Here is a 20533-nt window from a genome sequence, read left to right as displayed (position 1 = left end):
TCTTCCCATAAGGGAATATGGTTCCTCACCAACTCAATGAGTGGTACTACAAGTATAGAAAAATACGGGATAAACCTTTTGTAAAAGTTTGTTAAGTCATGGCAGCCCCTAATTTCCCTTATACTTGGTGGAGTGGGCCAATCAGGAATGACCTCTATTCTCTTAGGGTCCGTGGGAACCCCTTGATCACTATTTAAAAAATTAAAGAAAGTAATGCAATAAAGCATACCTTTTTCTGTATTTTCATGTTGATTATTCCTACAAAAAAATACGAAAAACCTAAGGTGTCCCATATTAGCACCTAAGTTTGTATTAAAACCAAAAATAAAAACAAACCTACCTAATGAGTCCCTATGTACATGAATCATGAAGATGTTGGGTGCATGACTGATTTTACAAAAGATGGTTGCAACATTGAACACATTCATCATATCACTTATTTTAGGGATTTGGTGCCTAATAATACCTATTTCAGGCATCAACAAAGCACAAGGATTTAAGCTCTTGCGAACCAAACCCTCATCCAACAACTTCTTTACTTGAGGAATAACCTCAAGCCCAAGAGATGTGGCAGTGCTAACAAGTGTCTTTTTACAAAGGAGAAGATGTGGAGGTGGTCTAAGAGGGAAAGTTTATTTAATGTTTGTCTTTATTTCAAAATTACTTTCCTTCTTAGCTAGCCTCTTGGAGGAGACACTTACCTCCTTACACTCCTCCTTAACCATTAAAGGTTGTCCTTCTTCTTGGGGGTAGATTTCTTCACTAGATTCTTCCCATTTTGCTTCTTCACTTTCACTAGAGGAAGGTGAAGTAGTAGCCTCATCTTGGCTACTATAAATGTCTTGGCTCCTCATAATCATGGTTTTCTTGGTGGGGCATTGAGAAGTAATGTGTCCTCTTCCAAGACATTTAAAACACTTCATGGAGCAAGTCTTCTCTTGCATACTAGCCTTAAGGGGTTGCTTTTCTATTGTCTTCCCCTTATCATCTTTGGTCTTTGAAGGTGTCACCCCTAGGATGCCTTGGCTTTGGTCTTTCTTTGGATAAGAGTGAGAGCCATAAGATTTTGAAGTAGACTTCTTTTTAAGTTGTTGCTCTACCCTTATTTCTCAATCTAAGTTAGCCTCTACATTGTCCTTCCCATGGAAGTATGGGAGGTTAATGTTAGCCTCTTGAGGCTTTCTTTCCTTTTCTCTCCTATAGGAGTGAGGTCTAAGATGTGACCTATGCCTTCCTTCATAATAGTCACGAAGTTCTTCACTTAGGCTCTTGCAAGAGTTATGACTACTATAGGAGACATGTTTTTCTTTTCTTAACTCTTTTAGTATTTTCCTTCTTTCTTCTTCCCTTATTTTCTCTTTTTCATCTTGACATATTTCTTCCACTCTTTCTTTCTTTTTTCTTTTCTCTCTTGTTTTCCTTTCCACACCTTAAGAGATCTCAATTCATCTAATATCTTATACAAGGGGTCCTTAGGAGTAGAACACTCACCATTAACACTAGATGAAGAATGAAGACTCATGTTGGTTCTTAAAATGTGGTTCTTTCTTGTTGGGGGTTTGAAAACAAAAGGTAAAAGAAACTATGGTTGAAACTAGCCAAAACAAACACTATAAGAGGTGTGAAAGATAAGATAAAAACTAATTGGTAAAAGGCAAGCTATCTAGGCGGTTTAACAATGGAAGGTAAAGGAAATAAGCTATGAAAGTAAGAAAGAAATGTAAACTAGGCGAATCCTAAGAGTGTTTGGATTACCACATTTAAGGTTCCCAACAAAACACTCACAATCCTAAGGGAAAATCGCCTAAAATTATTACACACAAAGGGAAGTAGGGTGACCTATTGGAGGCTCCCAACTTACTTCCAATGAAAGGCCTTTTTGTTACAAAATTTGAAAGCAATGAAGGTACGTAAATTGCAAATTACAAAATGGTCCTTAATTTTGGTGGTTGTTCTCTCTTTGGTGATTCACTCAATTTGGAGTGCTTCTTAGTCCAATAGCTCTTAAGGTGGTTGGCCCCTTGCTTCTTGACTAAAATTCTTCAATGGATGGCACCAATCCTCCTTTCCAATTCCCTATATGGAAACTCACAAACAAGGAAACAAAGAGACAAGAAATAACCAAAGACCAAAAAAATGAAATGAAAGCTAAACCAATGGATTTTTAACAAGACAATTTTTTCAAGGATTATTCAACAATTAAAGCAATGAAAAGGACATAGAAGCAAGCTAGGACTCAAAGAGAAACTTAGAATGGCTCTAGAGCAGAGTAAAAAAACTAAAAAAGAAAAGACTCAACAAAAAAAAAGTTATGGCATTTTTTTTCACACTAATTTTCAATTGAAATTTCGGAACTAAGATTGGTATAAAATAGGCAGCACTTATAGAATAAATTTTGAGCCAAAACAATAAGCACACTTCCCTTTCACTTTTTTTTTCTGGATACTGATTTTTCTGTCAACTTGTGTGATTTTTAGTAATTTTTCATTTTATCCAAATCACTTGATTTTTTTTTTCTAACCTTTTCCCAGATGTCTAGAAAATTCAGTAAAAATTTGGGATCAAAATTCGCAGTGACCAATTCTCAGTAAGTTTTACAAGTTAGTTTGTCCAAGCTGCCAGCACCAGTGATTTTAGACTTCAAAATTTTTTTAGCATGGAATATTGATTGCCTTGGGTTTACTTTCAGCCTTCCTATGTATGTTGAACTCACTAGGCTTGTTTACCACAGTTTTAGGAGTTCAATATTCACTTAGGATCAAAATTTCAGCCAGCAATTCATTCACTAAAACTCAAATTCACAATAGACATAATGATAAGGAAACCTAAAAGTTCAAGAAAAGGTTCACAATCAAAGACTCTCTAAGAATTTTGCATGAAGATGTTAAGGACTAATTAACATGCAAGATTTGACCCAAATCAAATAATAGGCTAAACGAATTTCATACACTCATGAACAAATGAGTTAGACAAAGAAACAAGATTAATAAAATTCAACACAACATAAGAAATCTTATGTGACAAGTTTCATGACTAGACATGACTTCTATGACAAAACTACAATAGGTGAACAAGTCACTCTAGATTTTTGAGGTTTTCTTCTACTTTAATGTTTTTGTAAGAATTTTATGGTTTAGGTTTCAGCCACAAAAAATAGCAAGACAAAACTCAAATGAACCTAAACTCAACACAACTCATAGTTCAAGAACATGAATAAGAAATTTGAACCATAGAAAATCAAATCTAGCTTCTATAGCAAGATTAATCAGTGGAAATTCTAAAGAATCATGTTAACAACATTTAGCACAAGACATGTGTGGCGATACATGGAAAAAAAATGAGGAAACAACAATGGAAAAGAAGGTAAAGCAAAAAATTAATGGAGGTTTAAGAAGCACCTACTTGAAGCTCTTGTGCTCTGATTACCACTTGATGGAAGCTTGCATGTGAAGCTTCTGTGGAGGCTGGATCTTTGAGCTTCAATGATGTCCTTCAATGGTGATTTTCCACCATGGATATGCAGCGGAAGACAAAGGAGAAGAGGTGAAAAGAGGTGCCAACCACTAGGGAATAAGCCTTGGAAGAAGGAGCTTCACCACCAAGAATGTGCCTTGGATAAGAAGCTTGAAGAAGATGCTTCAATGGAGGAAAAGAAAGAGAGAGAGAAAGAGACAGGGGGGAGCACGGAATTGAAGGAAGAAAAGAGGAAGAGAAGTTGAACTTTGAAGTTTGTCTCATAAGACTCTCATTCATCAAAGTTACAACAAGTGTTACACATGCTTCTATTTATAGACTAGGTAGCTTCCTTGAGAAGCTTTCCTGAGAAAACTTCCTTGAGAAGTTAGAGCTTAGTTATAGACACCCCTCTAATAACTAAGCTCACCTCCTTGAGAAGCTTCCTTGAGAAGATTCCTAAAGAAGCTAGAGCTTAGCTACACACATCCCCTATAATAGCTAAGCTCACCCCATGCCAAAATACATGAAAATATAAAAAAAGTGCCTACTACAAAGACTACTCAAAATGCCTTGAAATACAAGGCTAAAACCCTATACTACTAGAATGGCCAAAATACAAGGCCCAAAAGAAGGAAAAACCTATTCTAATATTTACAAAGAATAGAGGACCCAACCTTGGTCCATTGGCTCCGAAATCTACCCTGGGGTTCATGAGAACCCCAAGGCCTTCTTTAGAAGCTCTAGCCCAATCCTCTTGGAGTCTTCTATCCAATACCCTTGGGAGTAGGTTTGCATCTGATATAAATAGACTTCTTAAATACTTTGTTAACAATTTTGATGAAATTTCATATTGGACGCAGTTAAGAGAGTGTCTCTCTTGGTTCTTGTGTGAAACCTTAGGTTCTTATCAAAGAATTTTATTCTTTGTGGCGAATCATCCTCAACTTATCAATCTTCCAAGATTGTGGTGTTGTTCTTTCGATCTCCTTTTCTAATTCCCTTTTTTCTTGTTATTTTTCCTAATTCCAGAGAGCCCCAAATAGGTTACTCGGTATGTTGATGTTAAAAATTAGATCCACAAATTAGGGTTTCAACAATTGGTAATCAGAGCTTGATTTGCATCCTTTTGCATCACTTATTGCATCATCAAGATCTAAAATCTTGAATGACAACATTCACATTTTTTTAATTGAGTTTACATTAAGATTTGAATTTAAGTTGTTAGGATCTGAATTTGTTTTTCAAATTTGGAGCCAAAATTTTGTTAGTCTAGATTTGGATATGCCCAATTGTATATTTGCGTTCAAATTTGAATTTCTTGCCAAAAAAGTGCAAAGATAAAAAAGGAGAAAAAAACGCAAAAAAAAAAGAGTGCATAAAAAAAGTTTTGCATTTAGAATTGTTTCCCTTCTAGTTTTCACATACCTATACTTAAAAAAATGTGTCTTTTTTGGCTATTTACATCTAGTTTAGTTCAATTCTGCAACATTCCTTTTGTTGATTCTAGAGTCTTCTAGTTTGTCTTCCTTGACATTTCTTTTGAGTATTCCTTTCATTATTTTTGCTTGTCTTTAAAATTCCTTAGTTAGTATTTCTATTCTAGGCTTCTTGAGTTGAGTTTTGATTTGTAACATATTTCACATTGAATACTTCATGATTTTGAGCTTCAAGGTTCTCCTTAAGAACTAAAGAGGAGCAAGAGTGCATATTATAAAAGAAAAAGCCTTGAAAGAGTGATACACAAGTGAACTTGAGTGAAACACTAAGTTGAGTGGTGAAGTCCTATTTTGTTTATTACTTGTGCACTAACTTTCCTTGTAAGAATGACTTCTACAAGTGGAGATGCTACTCCACCATCTCCAAAAACCGCAAGGCTCATGGCGGAGATGATTAAACTTGGTGATCAAATCAGAAGAATGAGTTATGAAAATGAAGAAAGGATGGAAAGAATGAAAAAAGAGAACGAGGAGAGCTTGGGAAGAATACAAAGGAGTAGTAAAGCTTTAAGTGTGAGGATTGACAATATAGAGCGAAGAAGAGAGGACAGATCATCTAATCTTCTCATGGAGAATATGAGAGGTATAGGGAGAGAAGAAACCATAGAAGGTACAGAGGTAGGCAAAGAGAGGAAGGAATTGAGGTAGTGAAGGTGAAGATCCTTACTTTTAAAGGGACTTGTGATCCAAAAGTGTATCTTGAGTAGGGGATGAAGGTTGAGCAAGTCTTTACTTGCTATAACTACAATGAAGAGAAGAAGATCAAATTGGCCTCCCTTGAGTTTGAGGGATATGCCTTAGTGTGGTGGAACCAAGTGAAGAGTGGTGTTGAGAGGATGAGAAGCCCTTTGATTAATACTTTACAAGGCATGAAGAGAGTTTTGAGAGAAAAATTTGTGTCATCTTATTATGGAAGAGACCTTCACAACAAGCTTCAAAGACTAATTCAAGGAAATAGGAGTGTAGATAAGATTTACAAAGAGATGGAGATTTCCTTGATTAGGGCTCAAATTGAGGAGTCTCAAAAGGCCACCATGGCAAGGTTTTTGCATGGTCTCAATAGGGAGATCCAAGACATTGTAGAGTTGCACCACTATGCCTCTTTGGAGGATCGCATTTATCAAGCTATCAAGGTGGAGCAGCAATTAAAGAGGAAGCAAATATACAAGAAGTCCCCCTATGGCTCTTCAAATTGGAAAGATATGGATACATTCAAGAAGAAGGGAGGATCTTCGTTCAAATCTCATGAGAAAGGTGATGCACTTAGTAAAAATAATTCTAACCCTACTCTCACTTCTTCAAGAACAAGTTCTATTAAATGTTTTAAGTGTTTAGGAAAGGGTCACATTGCCTCTCAATGTCCTAACAAAAAGTCTATGGTTGTGTTAGGTAATAGGGATATCACTATCGAATCTTCTTCTAATTCTTCTAGTGAAAGTGAAAGTGAATGTGATGTACAACCCTTGGAAGGTGATTTTTTTATGGTTAGGAGGCTAATGGGTAGTGTGTGTAAGGATAGAGATGAAATTCAAAGGGAGAATATTTTTCATACTAGGTGCATGGTCTTGGGGAAAATATGTTCTTTGATTATTGATGGGGGTAGTTGCACTAATGTAGCTAGCCAAAGATTGATTGAAAAGCTTGCTTTGAAAATTTCCCTCACCCTAGGCCTTACAAACTACAATGGTTGAGTGAGAATTGGGAGTTAGTTGTAAATAGACAAGTTTTGATATGCTTCTCCATTGGAAAATATGTTGATGAGATATTGTTTGATGTTGTCCCTATGGAAGCTAGCCATCTTTTACTTGGAAGACCTTGGCAATATGATAGGGATGTTGTCCATAATGGGGTCACAAACAATTTTTCATTTGTACATAAAGGGCAAAAGGTTAGCCTTACACCTTTGTCTCCAAGTGAGGTTGTAAGGATCAAATAAAAATGATAGTGAAAAGAGAACAAGAGAGAAAAGAAGAGAAAAACAAAATTGATGAAAAGAGATAGAAACATGAAATAAGCGAAAAGAAAGAAAATAATGGAGATAAAGAAAAGAGTGAAACTGTAAAAAAAGATGAAAATCAAGAAGAGAGAAAAATACAGAGCTTGTTCGTGAGAGAAAAAGAGGTGAAGAAAGTGATGCTAGCTAGGAAACCTATGTATTTACTAATGTCTCATGATTATTATTTGTCTTCTATTGCTAGTTCTTTGTCTCTGGGTGTGGAAGAATTATTGAAGGAGTTTGGGGATGTCTTCCCCAAAAGACACCCCTCACGGGTTACCTTCTTTGAGAGGGATAGAGCACCAAATTGATCTCATTCCAGGAGTTTCCTTACCAAATAAGCCAACATATGGAAGCAATCTGGAAGAGACAAAAGAGATCTAAAGGCAAATGGAGAGCTTGAGGGAAAAAGAATGGGTGAGAGAAAGCTTGAGCCCATGTGTTATGCCTGTCATCTTAGTGCCAAAGAAGGATGAAACTTGGAGAATGTGCATAGATTGTAGAGCTATCAACAACATCACTGTAAGGTATAATCCTAGACTTGATGACTTATTAGATGAGTTTCACAATTCTAGTTATTTCTCCAAAATTGATTTGAAAGGTGGTTACCATCAAATTAGAATGAGAGAAGATGATGAGTGGAAAATCACTTTTAAAACTAAGTTTGGATTATATGAGTGGATGGTAATGCCTTTTGGGCTAACAAATGCACCTAGCACTTTCATGAGACTTATGAATCATGTTTTAAGACACTTCATTGGAAAATTTGTGGTAGTTTCCTTTGATGATATTTTGATATATAGTTTGACACTCAATGACCATCTAGAACATCTTAGAAGTGTTTTGGAACTTCTTAGGAAGGAAATTTTGTATGCCAATAGGGACACCGCGATCAACACTCATGATGCAACAAATAGTCTGTCATGTACATTAATGTGTGGTGTTGCACACTATTTACTCACATGCGTACACTGTTCTACAAATGCACAATATTCACTCACATGCACTGAATATCCTACCTATGCCTCTCACCTAACTCTCCTACCTAACTTTGTCATCTATCCCTCCTACTTAACACTCCTACCTAACCCTTCCACCTAACCCTCGTAACTAACTTTGCCACCTAACCTTCCAATATAACTCTCCTACCTAACTTTGACGCCTAACTCTCGTACTAAACTTTCTCACCCTATATATAATCTCACCATTTGATAACATATCACATGCAATAAAATTCTCACAAAACAAAACTCTATTTGTAACACTCACATTATTTCCACTTATATCCCACAAACACCACCATGGCTCCACCTAAAGAAATTGTGATCGTCATTTACCACAATGGTCACATTGCAGACGACCCAGTTCAGGGATCGGTGTACACATGTGCGAACCCAATATTTATTTACGTCAGTCGTTCTATTACGTTAACACAATTGATTCAGAAAATTAACAATCGTCTCCCTACTCGAGCAACTGCAAAAGTTGCTCAATTGTTATTTTGTGGCCCTATTTCATTTCATCAGGGTCAAACACGTTATATTTCATCACAACTACTCGACAATGACGATCTCGGAGGCGCGATGGAAATAATTCTCCAAAATCCACAATTAAATTCTGCCGAATTCTATGTTGTTACTGACCTTATTCCTCAACCACAACCATCATCTCCACAACCGTCATGTCCACAACTACAACTACCTCCTCCACAACAATTAACATACAACAACCTGAACCTCAATGATCCAATGTCTTCATACAACAACCTTGAAACACAAGACACGTTTGACATTTATACTTCATACACACAACTATTATTTGAAAATAATTCTTTTTTTATGCCCAACAAAGCTCCTTTGACCAACAAAACCATCCTTCATCCCCCTTTAGGTCACCCTCACAACAACCACAAACACAAACATCAAACCGAAATGAATATCTCATCGCTAACGAAGATCCCATTATACGATCTCATAAGGAAAACATGGATGATTTTAGTGAGGATAAGGATCAATAGTTCTTTGATCACATCAATCACCAAAGCGATGACGAGGGTGTTGGTGGACCAACGAAACCTCTGTCACCTCTGTTGCAATATCACCAACCTAGGTGTCCAGTCGACTTGAACCTTGACCACCTATCACATTACATTAATCAACACCATTTCGTTCAGCAACAACAAAATGTACAACCAGCGCACTTGAGGTTAGCATGACCTTCGATGAAAAAGAATAATGCATTCGAGCAGTCAAAGAATACAACATCAGAAATCATTTTGATTGCAGAACAATTTATTCTGACAAGAGAAGACTAAATTTCGTGTGTAGATCACATGAAAATGGTTCTACATGGAGCTTAGGCGCATGCAGTTCAAAGAGGCATAAGAAATGGATTATCAAGAGTATCAAAGGTCGTCACACTTGTTTCGCGCCAATGCTCAGGCAAGATCATCGGCAACTCGACAAACACGCCGTAGCACAGATCATCCAACCAATTGTCAAAACAAACACAACCGTCTCCATCAAAGACATTGATTGCAGAGATAAAAACATTCATGAATTATATCCCATCCTACAAAAAGACATGGTTAGCAAAGCAAAGAGCGTTGGAGATGATTCATGGAAACTGGGAAGAATCATATGCCAAGCTGCCAAAACTTTTAGGAGCTTTGCAATCTTGTGTTTCGGGGACTGTGGTCACTGCTCAAACATAATCCGTGTTTGAGGGAGGAGAAATCGTACCGGGCAAAAGAATGCTTAAACATGTATTTTGGTCATTTGGTCCATGCATTAATGGGTTTGCATATTGCAAACCCATAGTACAAGTAGATGGTACATGGTTGTACGAGAAGTATATTGGCACATTATTGATAACTACATCACAAGATGGAGTTAACCATATTTTTCTGATTTCCTACGCCATTGTAGAAGGGGAGACAACTTCAGCTTGGGGTTTTTTTCTAAAGAATTTGAGAAGACATATTACTCTGCAAAACAACGCAGGTAACTTATGGGTTTAGGACACATCCCATTTCTTCTGCCTGCGTCATATTGCACAAAATTTTCTTTGGGATAACTCAAACTGCAAACATTTAAAGAAATCACTCATGCTGGCTGGTGAGAATCTATTTTATTTCTTCGTTAAACTTTACTTTCAATCAAATTTCATAACGTAATAGATTGATTGAATATTTACAGGTTACACATACACGGAGAAGATGCACTGGCGACATCTTAGGGATATTCGTGCAAATAAGCCAAGTGCAACTGAATGGCTTGATCAGTTATCCAAAAAAAATTGGGTACAATGCTTCGATGAGGGGAAACATTGGGAATATATGACTACAAATTTGTTTGAGTCTATTAATTCCATGTTCGAAAACATAAGACATTTGTCGGTGTCATCGTTGGCTAAGGAGACGTATTTCAAGACCACACAACTCTTTGCTATTAGAGGCCGACAAACTCAAGCAATGATCAACTCCGGCTCACAATATTCTGAAGTTGTCTGTGAGGCTAGGCAATGAATAGCAGTCAACAATAATCAAATACGCACATTATAAATGAATTCGACAGACACAACCACACATTTATTGTAACAGAGACCCAATCCCCACGTCAAGCATCCAGACTACCTAGAAGGTTTAGTTTAGAGTAATGTTACAATTTCAAAAGTGTGATTGTGGTGAATATCAGGCTAAACACTCACCGTCGTTATTCACTTTATAACACATTTTGCACGTCTATGACAACTCTTTTGGTTTATTTCCACACGAATTAATCTGACAAGAATATGAAGGAGATCAGTCCTGATCCAAGGAGAAAGAGAATCGCAAAGGGTCGTCCGATTTCAACTTGCATTCCTACTCAAATGGACGAAGACAAAAATGAACGAAAAAATAGAAAAAAAATTGTGGAATTTGTCAACAACATGGCCATAACAGAAAAAGAAAATTTCCCAACATGTCTTCATCTTAAGTTTTTCTTACTCAAATGTAATTGTTTAAGTATTTTATTTATAATGTTGTATAATGTTCTTCTATATATAAATTGTTAAACAAAAAGTATTATCATTTTTAGAAAAACTAATGACATAAATAAACAAATTATATTTAGTAACATAATAATATTAAAAGTTTTAATTTTTTTACTAAAGCAAATATATTATTAGACAAAATTCAGATTTTAAAAAAATATTCACCTACAAAATGTCTTATATAAATTAAATAATTCAAGAATGAAAATTATATTTAATAATATTATTTTCTTATTAAAAAATTATTTTAATAAAAAATTATTTTTAAAATTATTAAAATATATTTATATGATATAATATTTGTATTATTTTAATAATTTAAATAAAAATAAAAATTTAAACATACAAATTAATTAAAAAAAGACCTTGCTGAAGTCAGGTGACCAAGCCGGACTTTCCAAAGCTACATGAAAGTGGTGTATATTGAGATTTTTTCTAAAAACATGTGTATTTTAAGAAAACATTCGAGTGAAAGTGTATTTTGGAGAAAAAAAAAAAAAAACCCTCCAATGAACTAGGGTAACATCAGGTTCTGCAAAAGAGTCGAACAAACTACTTAAACCGCAGGCTAAAGCTAAGAAATGACAACAATAACCTGTGAAGGAGGGTAGGTGCAGAGGCTAAAGCTAAAATATTTTATGAATGACCCCAGAAAATAGTCATAGGTGATTCTATTTATTTATTGTTAATAATATAATTACAACTTTACAAGGATATCCTAAAAAAATTTAGTGATGTTATACAGCTTTGAAAAAAACTGCATAAACATTTAATGTTCAAAAATCATAGTTTGACTTTGAAGCTGCAAAAGCTTTTAATAAAAAAAATCTCGAAAAATTTCTTTAAAATATATAAATTTTATAAATTAATAGCGCTCCACAAACTAACACAATTGCATGCATGTTTTGTGTATATAAATAAAGAAAATCTCAATCAAGTTGGAGAAGAAAAAAGTAAGCATTTATTATGCTGCAGTAAGTTATCAAGCAAAATTAGAAAAGCTTTGTTCAAGCTTGAAAAACCACAACTCAATACTCCTCAACTTAGAGAAGTTACTTACATAATCCATTCCCTACAGTTACTATGACTCGGACTTTCCGAGCAAAAAACCTATCTTTCTTCTCAGCAAAAGGGTTAAAGAGGGGTCAGACCCAGAAGCAGGTCAAGCTAAATTGCACCATAAACTAGCTTTCTATTTGTTAGCAGAACAGAAAATTAGCTAGTTGATCATTTCCACAATTCAATAGTTCTGATGAGGCCATACGAAGAACCCAGGAACTGCCAGTGGTGGAAGGGTAGCGAGTGCGATTGCATCGGTCATAGTTGCAGCAAATTCTGCAGTGCTACTTTCACCGTTGGTGGGATTAAAATGGTGGAAGAGGTTGTGGGGGTAACATGTGATTGCAGAATCATAGGGTATAGAAGACACTGGCTGAATGGTTGAGAAATTGATGCTGCTACTGGCGTTTGTGTTCTGAGGTGGTTGAATGGTGCTGACAAGAGCTTTGTTCTCCGTTTCTGGGGAAACTTTAAAGCGTTTTGCTATGCCGCCAACTGGAAGAGAGTTGTTCAATATAGCGTCGACGTCATATCGCCTCATCTCGAAATTGGTTACGGCACTTGCACCTCTGAACTTTATGGCTGCAATATCATATGCCTCTGCTGCCTCCTCTTCAGTTGCTGTAACAATGCATGAACCAAAACTATTCAAGTTCAAAAGAATAAAAAATAAAAAACAAACAAAATGGTAACCATTATCTAACATGTAAGAAAAATTGTTTTAACTTTCAAGACATGCTATCAAAGCAATGTTCTAGATTGTTAGCATTGCACTCGTCTACCCTGAAGACATTGAGGACCTAATTTTTCAACCTACATGTTTACTATTAGGTCACGGGCTCAGATTAATTTTCTTTCTTGTGAGTAGGAATTATGATGTCAATTGTTAAACGAGACATTTAACCATAATACATTAATCAAATCCAATCATACTGTACAATAGCAAGATTTCTCTCTAACAAGTATCGAGTAGCAATTATGATGTTAAACGTGGAACCTGACATTTAACCATAATCCATAATTAAATCCAATAATCATACTGTATAATAGCAAGATAACAATGGCAGATGCTAAAAACTTACAAAATGTTCCCAAATATAGATCCTTGTTTCCCGCAACCCGGCCAATTCTCGCTTGCCATCTACCCTGTTGGTGATGCCTGAAGGATCAAAAAGTATACACAATAAAAGAAATAGGGATCATAAATTACACAGTAGCACATCAATAGAATGTTAAATTATTATTTTAAAGTACAAACCTTGTAACACCCCTGTAAGCAGAAGCTCCCCTCGAAAAACCACTGCTTTTCCTGAAAGGACAAATACAACTTTAGTTTCAGCATTGAAATATGGTGCTAAATATGTATAACAGGGTAGCACAGGCAAACCTTCGCAGTGATGCAATAAATTCTTGCTTTCCTACATGCTTCATCTCCTCCAATTCCTTTGTATAATTGGAAATCTGAGACATTTATAAAAGATAGAAAATATGCTAAGCAATAAGGTCCAATACCGGGCCATTCAAAATCATCAATTCTTTTTTCTACATTTCCAGTGTCACAAATATAACAACAACAAAACCTTATCCTACTAGATGAATCGGCTACATAGATCACATGATATCATTCGGCACACGGTTAAAAATATATAAACCCATAAAATAATATATTTGAGACATATAACACAACCACTTGAAATATCATTTAAATTAAGACCCTTGGATTCTATCCCAGTAACAAAGTGTTTGATAAACGGACCACTCCAAATAAAGTTCACACTAAATCATATAGTTGAGGTCCATGCTAGATATCCTAGTCATTGTTGACATGCTCAACTTTGTTCAAACCCTCCATTTATTTGGGGCCCCATAGCCACTAATTTTTGCCCGCCAAGGCTATGGTGGACAAGTCATTTAAGAGGTTCGTAGAGGTCCAATTCTATTAACCGTTGGATTCATATGATTTATATAGTTACAATTTACACTATCCACACTAGATTTATTTCTCTCCATCTCAATAACCATTAGACCATCATTCTCCGTCACCTGCAACATTTTTTTCTTATTCTTCTTTCCTCGACACCATTGTCTCTTCATCTCCCAACAATCTCTTTCACAAAATTTACCGGTACCCCTAAAATGCTAAATTAAGGCTATTCCAAGATCAAGTGATACATATGACTGAAAGTACATTCAACATACTAATGATCAACACAGCAACGACCAAAGGAAAATGTTAAAAAAAAACTCAAAAGTTGGAGAATTGATTCATAACTTATCGATTAAAAGGAGTACTTTCATGGCTTACTCATATTTCCGTTAATGCACAAATGAATGTTTGAACCTTTAGCAACCAAAAATCAAGGCAAAAAAACCAAACCCAGAAATTTATGAAAAGAAATAAACTTTACAGTGGCATTCGAGAAAGAGTTTAATGGACCAACAAAGCAACCACCACGAGAACACAGGTTTAAATTGTTTCGTCATCGTCATCCACCGCAGATGAAAATCTCGTCCCCGACGACACCGTTGTCGCCGCCGTCAGTTTCCCTTCCGCACTGCCAAAAGCCACCAAGGAGGTCCTCCTTTGTATCCTTGGCACGATCCTCAACCTCATTGCTGACAAAACTTCTCTGTAAAACGCCTCCGGCGGAGCGACAAGTCTATTGCCATGTAAACATACGACTCCGACGAGATACGATAGTCGTTGGCAAAGGGCACGACCGCCATCAAAGTCCAAGACGCACAATATTCTCATTCTGCGTGACTGTGTCCCCAAGGGTTTCGATCTCACAAAAAAAGTCCATGGTGGAGACGCACTTTCCGTAAAGGATGTAATAGGTGATGGCGGTGGTTGCCACGAAACCAAGGTCGTTGTGGCGGTGATGATGACAATGGAAAAGAGGAAAGGAGAGTAAACGGTGTAGACCGGTGGAGGATGGAAAGTGAAAGGGATGGGAAGGAAAAAGATCTCGTGTGGTGAGCATAGATTACAACCGTAAGGATCAGATGAATCTAACGGTTAAGAAAATTTGTTCATCATGAACTAAGTTAAAGGCTTGTCCATCGTAGCCTTGACCCTTTTTGCGTACTAGGTGAAAGCATGTTTCTATGACACAAAGAGTAGCCAAGTATCAAATAAAGCTTAATTCGCTTACTTCAAATATGAACTAAAATCATTCCCTCTGCAGAATCTCCCCCACTCTTTAGCCCCTTTTCAATGCACTGATCAGCTCAGCTATATATGTAAGATTTTATGCACATTGCACGCACAACAGCTAATGGAGATCTGAACACAATATTAAAAAAGTGACTCTTACAGGAAAGTTAGTGGTTGCTTTTGGTCCCCAGTACTTTAGAGCTGCTAAATCATAAGCCCTCGCAGCCTTATCTTCCTTGTCATAACCACCTGATAATAATCACCACAACTTAATTTTCATGTCTCAAAACGTATCAAGTTGAAAAATAAGTTGGGAAAAGACCAAAAATAAAATTAAGTAGCAACATTAATTTCTTACCCAAGTACACTGTAGGAACAGTCATAAAGACGGGTCACAGTCAGGAAGTGCAAAATGCCACATTCCATGCAAAAAAAAGGCCAAAAAATAAATCAAATTTTAACCATATGGGGTGGTCAAAATATTCTGGTAAAAACTACTTTTGTAAGCTAAAAATGCATACGACTAAAGGAAAAGTGATCAAATGCATGCAATGGCGCCTGCACAGAAGTTGCTTTAATTTGTTTTACCCTCTTCTTTTCATTCCCATTGTAGCCAAATGATAATATTACACGAGATGCCATCACTGAAGGACCCATCAAGGTTTAATTGTACCAAAAAATTGTAATAACCAATTGATTGTGAATTTTCAAAATTTTGACTTGGCAGAGTCTTAATGATCCCACTATATCCAACTAAAAACAGGCCGAAATGAAACGTCAAATAGCCTATTCTAATTGGTAGACAAAATGTCAATTTTTCACCTTTTCATACAAAAGTAATTATTATTATGATAAGAATTATATATGTAATTTGTGACAGCAAAAACATCCAAGGATCTGATAAATCCTGTGAGTATGTTTCAGAATAAAAAGCTAGAGGACATTATTATTTTGCAGGGCCAGACACACTGAAAAACCTTTCAGCCAACAGTGGATCATACCCTCAACATTCATGTATGTGCAAATTTCAATATAGAGAGTTAGAAATGGTGTAGTGGTCAAACCTCAAACCCAACTGAATGGAAAGCAAAAGCAAAAGTTAAAGCCAAACTCAGAATTAATGCATGCACAAAGGTAATGGTCTTTATAATTTAAAGTTAAAAATTCTTCTCGCAATTTTAATGTAAAAAAAAAAGAATGTAACTTAAATTAATTTAAACATATATAATTTTAATAGTTCAAAATTACTAACTATGCTAAATTTAATTTTATCAAAATTTAAAACAGAACAGTAACAAAAAGAGGCACACCCGCAAACAGGTACGGAACATGAGAGATACTATTAAACATAAAAAATGGCGGCACATTGGATCAAATCAACTGAAGGAAATTGCAGACCCCACTCACAATCACGGCGACAAAACGCCGGCACATCGGTCAAAATAAATCTCATGCTTTGCATGAAACAACAAAATTTGTAAAGAAAGAAAAAAATTACTATAAAACAAAAGCCAATTTTTAATTTCTTCCTTTTGATTTGAAAATTAGAAGTAGCATAACGAAAATATTATGAATAAGGACATAAATGTCTTCAGAAAAATCTTAATTTTTCACTTTATTATATATTTCTCTAAAATTAAATAACTTTAAAAACATTATCACTTTCTTTATTACTCGTCAAAGTTTCCAATTTCTTTCTTAAATCATCCAAAGTGTGAAAATATTGAACATGCAAGAAGTACTGTTAGTTCCATTAATTATTAAATTAGTACATGTACACATACCATATCAATGCCCCGCCAAATTGAAGAAACCGTGAATCAATTTTAATAATAAGCATTTAATTAAGTAAACTTTCAAACGCATGCAACCCTCTTTTCAGCATTACAGTGACCCTCTTTATTTCCTTTTGTATCTACTCATTTACATTTACTCTTACCATTTTCTTATTTTCAAAGTTCAAATCTAAAAGAAAACAATATATATATATATATATATATATATATATATAGAGAGAGAGAGAGAGAGAGAGAGAGAGAGAGAGAGAGAGAGAGAGAACCTTGACGCCCTTTCCTGGCCTGACCCTCTCGCCTACAGCTGTTATCCCATAGATGCGCTTCATATCTGCCCGTCCATCGGTGCCTGCAGTGAACGAAACCCAAAAAAACAAAAAACAAAAATAAAAATAAAAACAATAAAAATATTAGTAACAAAAGGTGTTTTCAATTCAAACTGGCCAAAATTCATGACGACCATGACCTCAATTTCAATAAATGACAACTGAACCGCAACCTCAGCAATCAGCATTAGCAAGATCAGTTCATTAATTAAAAAACACAAAACACAATAATAATAATAATATCAATAACAAGACTAACCGTGTCTTTAGGACGTTAATTAAAAATTAAAAAGAAAAAATATTTATTATAAAAATTAAAAAAACATATAAAATAATCAATAATATAATTTTACGCATTTTAATTAAAGCATGTCATTTTAGTTCCTTAACAATGCTTTAAGGATACTTATTAATACTTTATTAAGATTTGCCTAATAATAACAATAGTAAAACAAAATGATGGTTTGACGATGGTGATTCTACTACCTTGTGACCCCTCTGTAAATTGAAGTTCGCTGGCCAAAGGTATGAGCAACCTTCTTCCGAGTATCAAACCCCACCGCAACAATGGCCTTATTATCATTACTATCATCAGAACCATTTGCAGCAACATCGCATAACGACAAAGCAGATCCTTTGCAAGACTCGCCTGAGTGAGCACCAGTCAACTCAGCGGGCGCAACCCGAGTCGTCGTCTTGTTGGGGGCCGAGTCATCCACCGAGTTGGTCCCAGAGAGCGCTTTGAACCCAGGAACAATCGCCTTCAGATCTTGCTGGTGATCACCGAAGTAAAAATCTTCCATTTTCGGCACCGCAAGTTGTTGGGTCTCACTCTGTGAATCCATCACACCCTTTGAATTCGCCCACCCTACAAATAATAACAAAAATTAAACCAAATAAAGAAAATAAAGAAAGAAAGATAGCACATGGTAGATAATACTAGTATCTAATTATCTATATCTATGCCTATGTCTAGAATGAAACAGAAATATACAAGCTCACTATTTGCTTTGAAATTAAAGACGCGACTTTGAATTTGTGACTGAGGAATGAAATTGGAGGATGTGAAATATAAATAGGAGAGTAGTTCCAAAAGGGTGTCCCTGGGATTAAGCAAAAAAGTTTTTTAAGGAGAGTGGATTTTTTTTTTAGAAGTGGCGTTACCATAAAAGTTGTTGTCGTTGAAGCAGTGAGAGGGAGTGGTGATGTCGTATGGACCGAACTGCGTTTCCATGGGAGTCAACGAAAACGTAAGCCAATTTTTGGTGGCACCAGCCATGGTTTGTGTGTACTCTTTTTTCGACCAGAACAGTAAAAACAATTAAGGCCAGTTTCGAAACTGGTTTTCGGTGCAAACAAACAAACCAATGACGGAACGAAAAAACAAGAATGAACCCGAAACTCAAAATCACCACTCTCAAGTGTCTGAGCTATAGCTTAAGGCGTTTCACTGAGAGAAAGCGCTACTCCAGCCCCACCACCACGAGTGTATTATTATTAGTTAAATAAATAAAATTAATGAAAGTAATAAAAGTAAATGACGAAGTGTTTTGGTTGGTGATGGGTTGGAATAAAACTGGCCAAGAATGCATGCAAGATCAGAACTTGTTGAGGATTGGCAATGAAAAACGGTTTCAATTAAGAGAGAGAAAAAAAAAAAGAAAAAGGAAAAATAAGCGTAGAAGTGAAGATGAGTTGAGTGGAGAGCAAGGTGTTGAGTTGCAAGGGGTGGGTTTAGCGGTTTCAGCTGCCAACCGGCGTAAAATGACAGCGATAGAGGTTTATTTTTCACATAGAAAAATCAAGACTGAGGACTACTAACATAAAAATATTGAGTTTAATTGGGAGTTAGATTAGTTTAATTTTTCAAAAAATATGTTGATAAGTTACTATTTTATTTTTTGGTTCTGGGCAGAACAAAACTGTCTGAAAAGAAAGAAGGTTGCGAAAGATGCGGGCTGGCGGAAAATTGAAGAATTTGGCATGGCTCATTGCAATTACCAAAATGATCTCACTCTTGTTTCAGGAAAAATTATTAATTAAAGAAAATCATTTCGTTTTAGTCAAACACATGTCTTGCATGCAGGTGCGACTCTTTGCTTACACTCTTTCAGTAATGTATGGATTGGATGAAAGAGTTGTGGACCATAGTATTAGTAAAGTAATAATAATTTTAAGCTTAAACTATTCGTTTGATAAGTTTATTTATAGTTGTTTTAATTTTAAGTTTTATTAGTATTAGTTTTAGTTTATATATGTTGGCATGATATATTCCAGCATAACACCTGTGCATTTGTACTATTTACGTTAGTTTTTATTCATATTTTAAAATGACTTGTATATATAATATTAAAGTGATATACTATTATAATACTATTATACATGTTTTTTAAACTTAAAATAAATATTTTATCCAAATATAATTCAAAAACTAATTAAATAATATTAATATAAAATAAAAGACAATATTGATGTAAAAAATTGAACTGAGAAAATAATTTTAATGTAACAACTAACACGATTTAAATAATTCTTACGTTCTTTTTAAAAAAAAATCTTACGTTGTTGATTATATATGTAAGTAGAGTAGGTGACCCGTGTTCGCGTCGTGCACAGATAAATATTATTTATAAATATTGTTGTATAATATTTTATATATAAATATTTATTTGTTTTATATTAGAAATTATTTATAATAAAAATATTTAATATTTATATTAGTTTTATCATAAATTATAAACTATAACATTTTTAATTATTAATTATCCATTATTATAAATAAATAGTTGATTATATATCTAACAGATTATGCTTTTTAAAATATAACATGAGAAAAATAAAAATTAATTACGTAAGAAAATAATTTAAATAATTATTTTAGAGTTCCTAATAAAAAAATGAGTTTAACAAAATATTTAATCACATTTTGACTTATATATTTTTATATTAAAACATAAATTCAAGTGATCAATGCATGTCTTACATGACATATATGCTAATACTATAAAATATTTTAAATTTTTAACATGCAAAAATGTAAATTAAGAAAAAAATAATAAGAATTTTGTGTTAGATATCCTAATGTATTATAAAGGATAATAATTTTTTAATTATTAATTAATTATTTGAAATATAAATAATTGGTTGAAGATTTGAGTATATATATATATATATATATATATATATATATATATATATATATATATATATATATA

General features: G+C 34.7%; 1 protein-coding gene across 2 annotated transcripts; it reads right to left on the bottom strand.

The window, feature by feature from the left end:
- Nucleotides 1-11921: 11921 nt before the first annotated feature.
- Nucleotides 11922-19203, bottom strand: LOC100795280 (AP2-like ethylene-responsive transcription factor AIL7). 2 transcript variants are annotated; one of them, XM_041011886.1, is made up of 9 exons: nucleotides 18483-19203; nucleotides 17805-18186; nucleotides 17259-17341; nucleotides 15558-15566; nucleotides 15360-15448; nucleotides 13430-13503; nucleotides 13301-13351; nucleotides 13125-13188; nucleotides 11922-12663 (listed from the first exon to the last, which is right to left on the bottom strand). In XM_041011886.1, the coding sequence occupies exons 1-9, from the start codon at nucleotides 18595-18597 to the stop codon at nucleotides 12619-12621; spliced, it is 912 nt and encodes a 303-aa protein (XP_040867820.1). In that variant the 5' UTR covers nucleotides 18598-19203; the 3' UTR covers nucleotides 11922-12618. The 2 variants fall into 2 exon arrangements, with proteins under 2 accessions (XP_040867820.1, XP_003551311.1); XM_003551263.5 differs by having other exon boundaries at nucleotides 13125-13201; nucleotides 18483-19169.
- Nucleotides 19204-20533: the final 1330 nt, after the last annotated feature.

The sequence above is a fragment of the Glycine max genome, chromosome 18 (genome assembly GCF_000004515.6).
Source record: "Glycine max cultivar Williams 82 chromosome 18, Glycine_max_v4.0, whole genome shotgun sequence".
Lineage (NCBI taxonomy): Eukaryota > Viridiplantae > Streptophyta > Magnoliopsida > Fabales > Fabaceae > Glycine > Glycine max.
This window is presented reverse-complemented; position numbering and strand designations above follow the sequence as displayed.

Coding starts and splice junctions, on each gene's coding strand:
- LOC100795280 (XM_003551263.5), bottom strand. CDS start 18,597: ATGGCTGGTGCCACCAAAAATTGGCTTACGTTTTCGTTGACTCCCATG. Junction 13,352..13,429: donor TTTATTGCATCACTGCGAAG/GTTTGCCTGTGC, acceptor TTGTCCTTTCAG/GAAAAGCAGTGGTTTTTCGA. Junction 12,664..13,124: donor TCTATATTTGGGAACATTTT/GTAAGTTTTTAG, acceptor GCATTGTTACAG/CAACTGAAGAGGAGGCAGCA.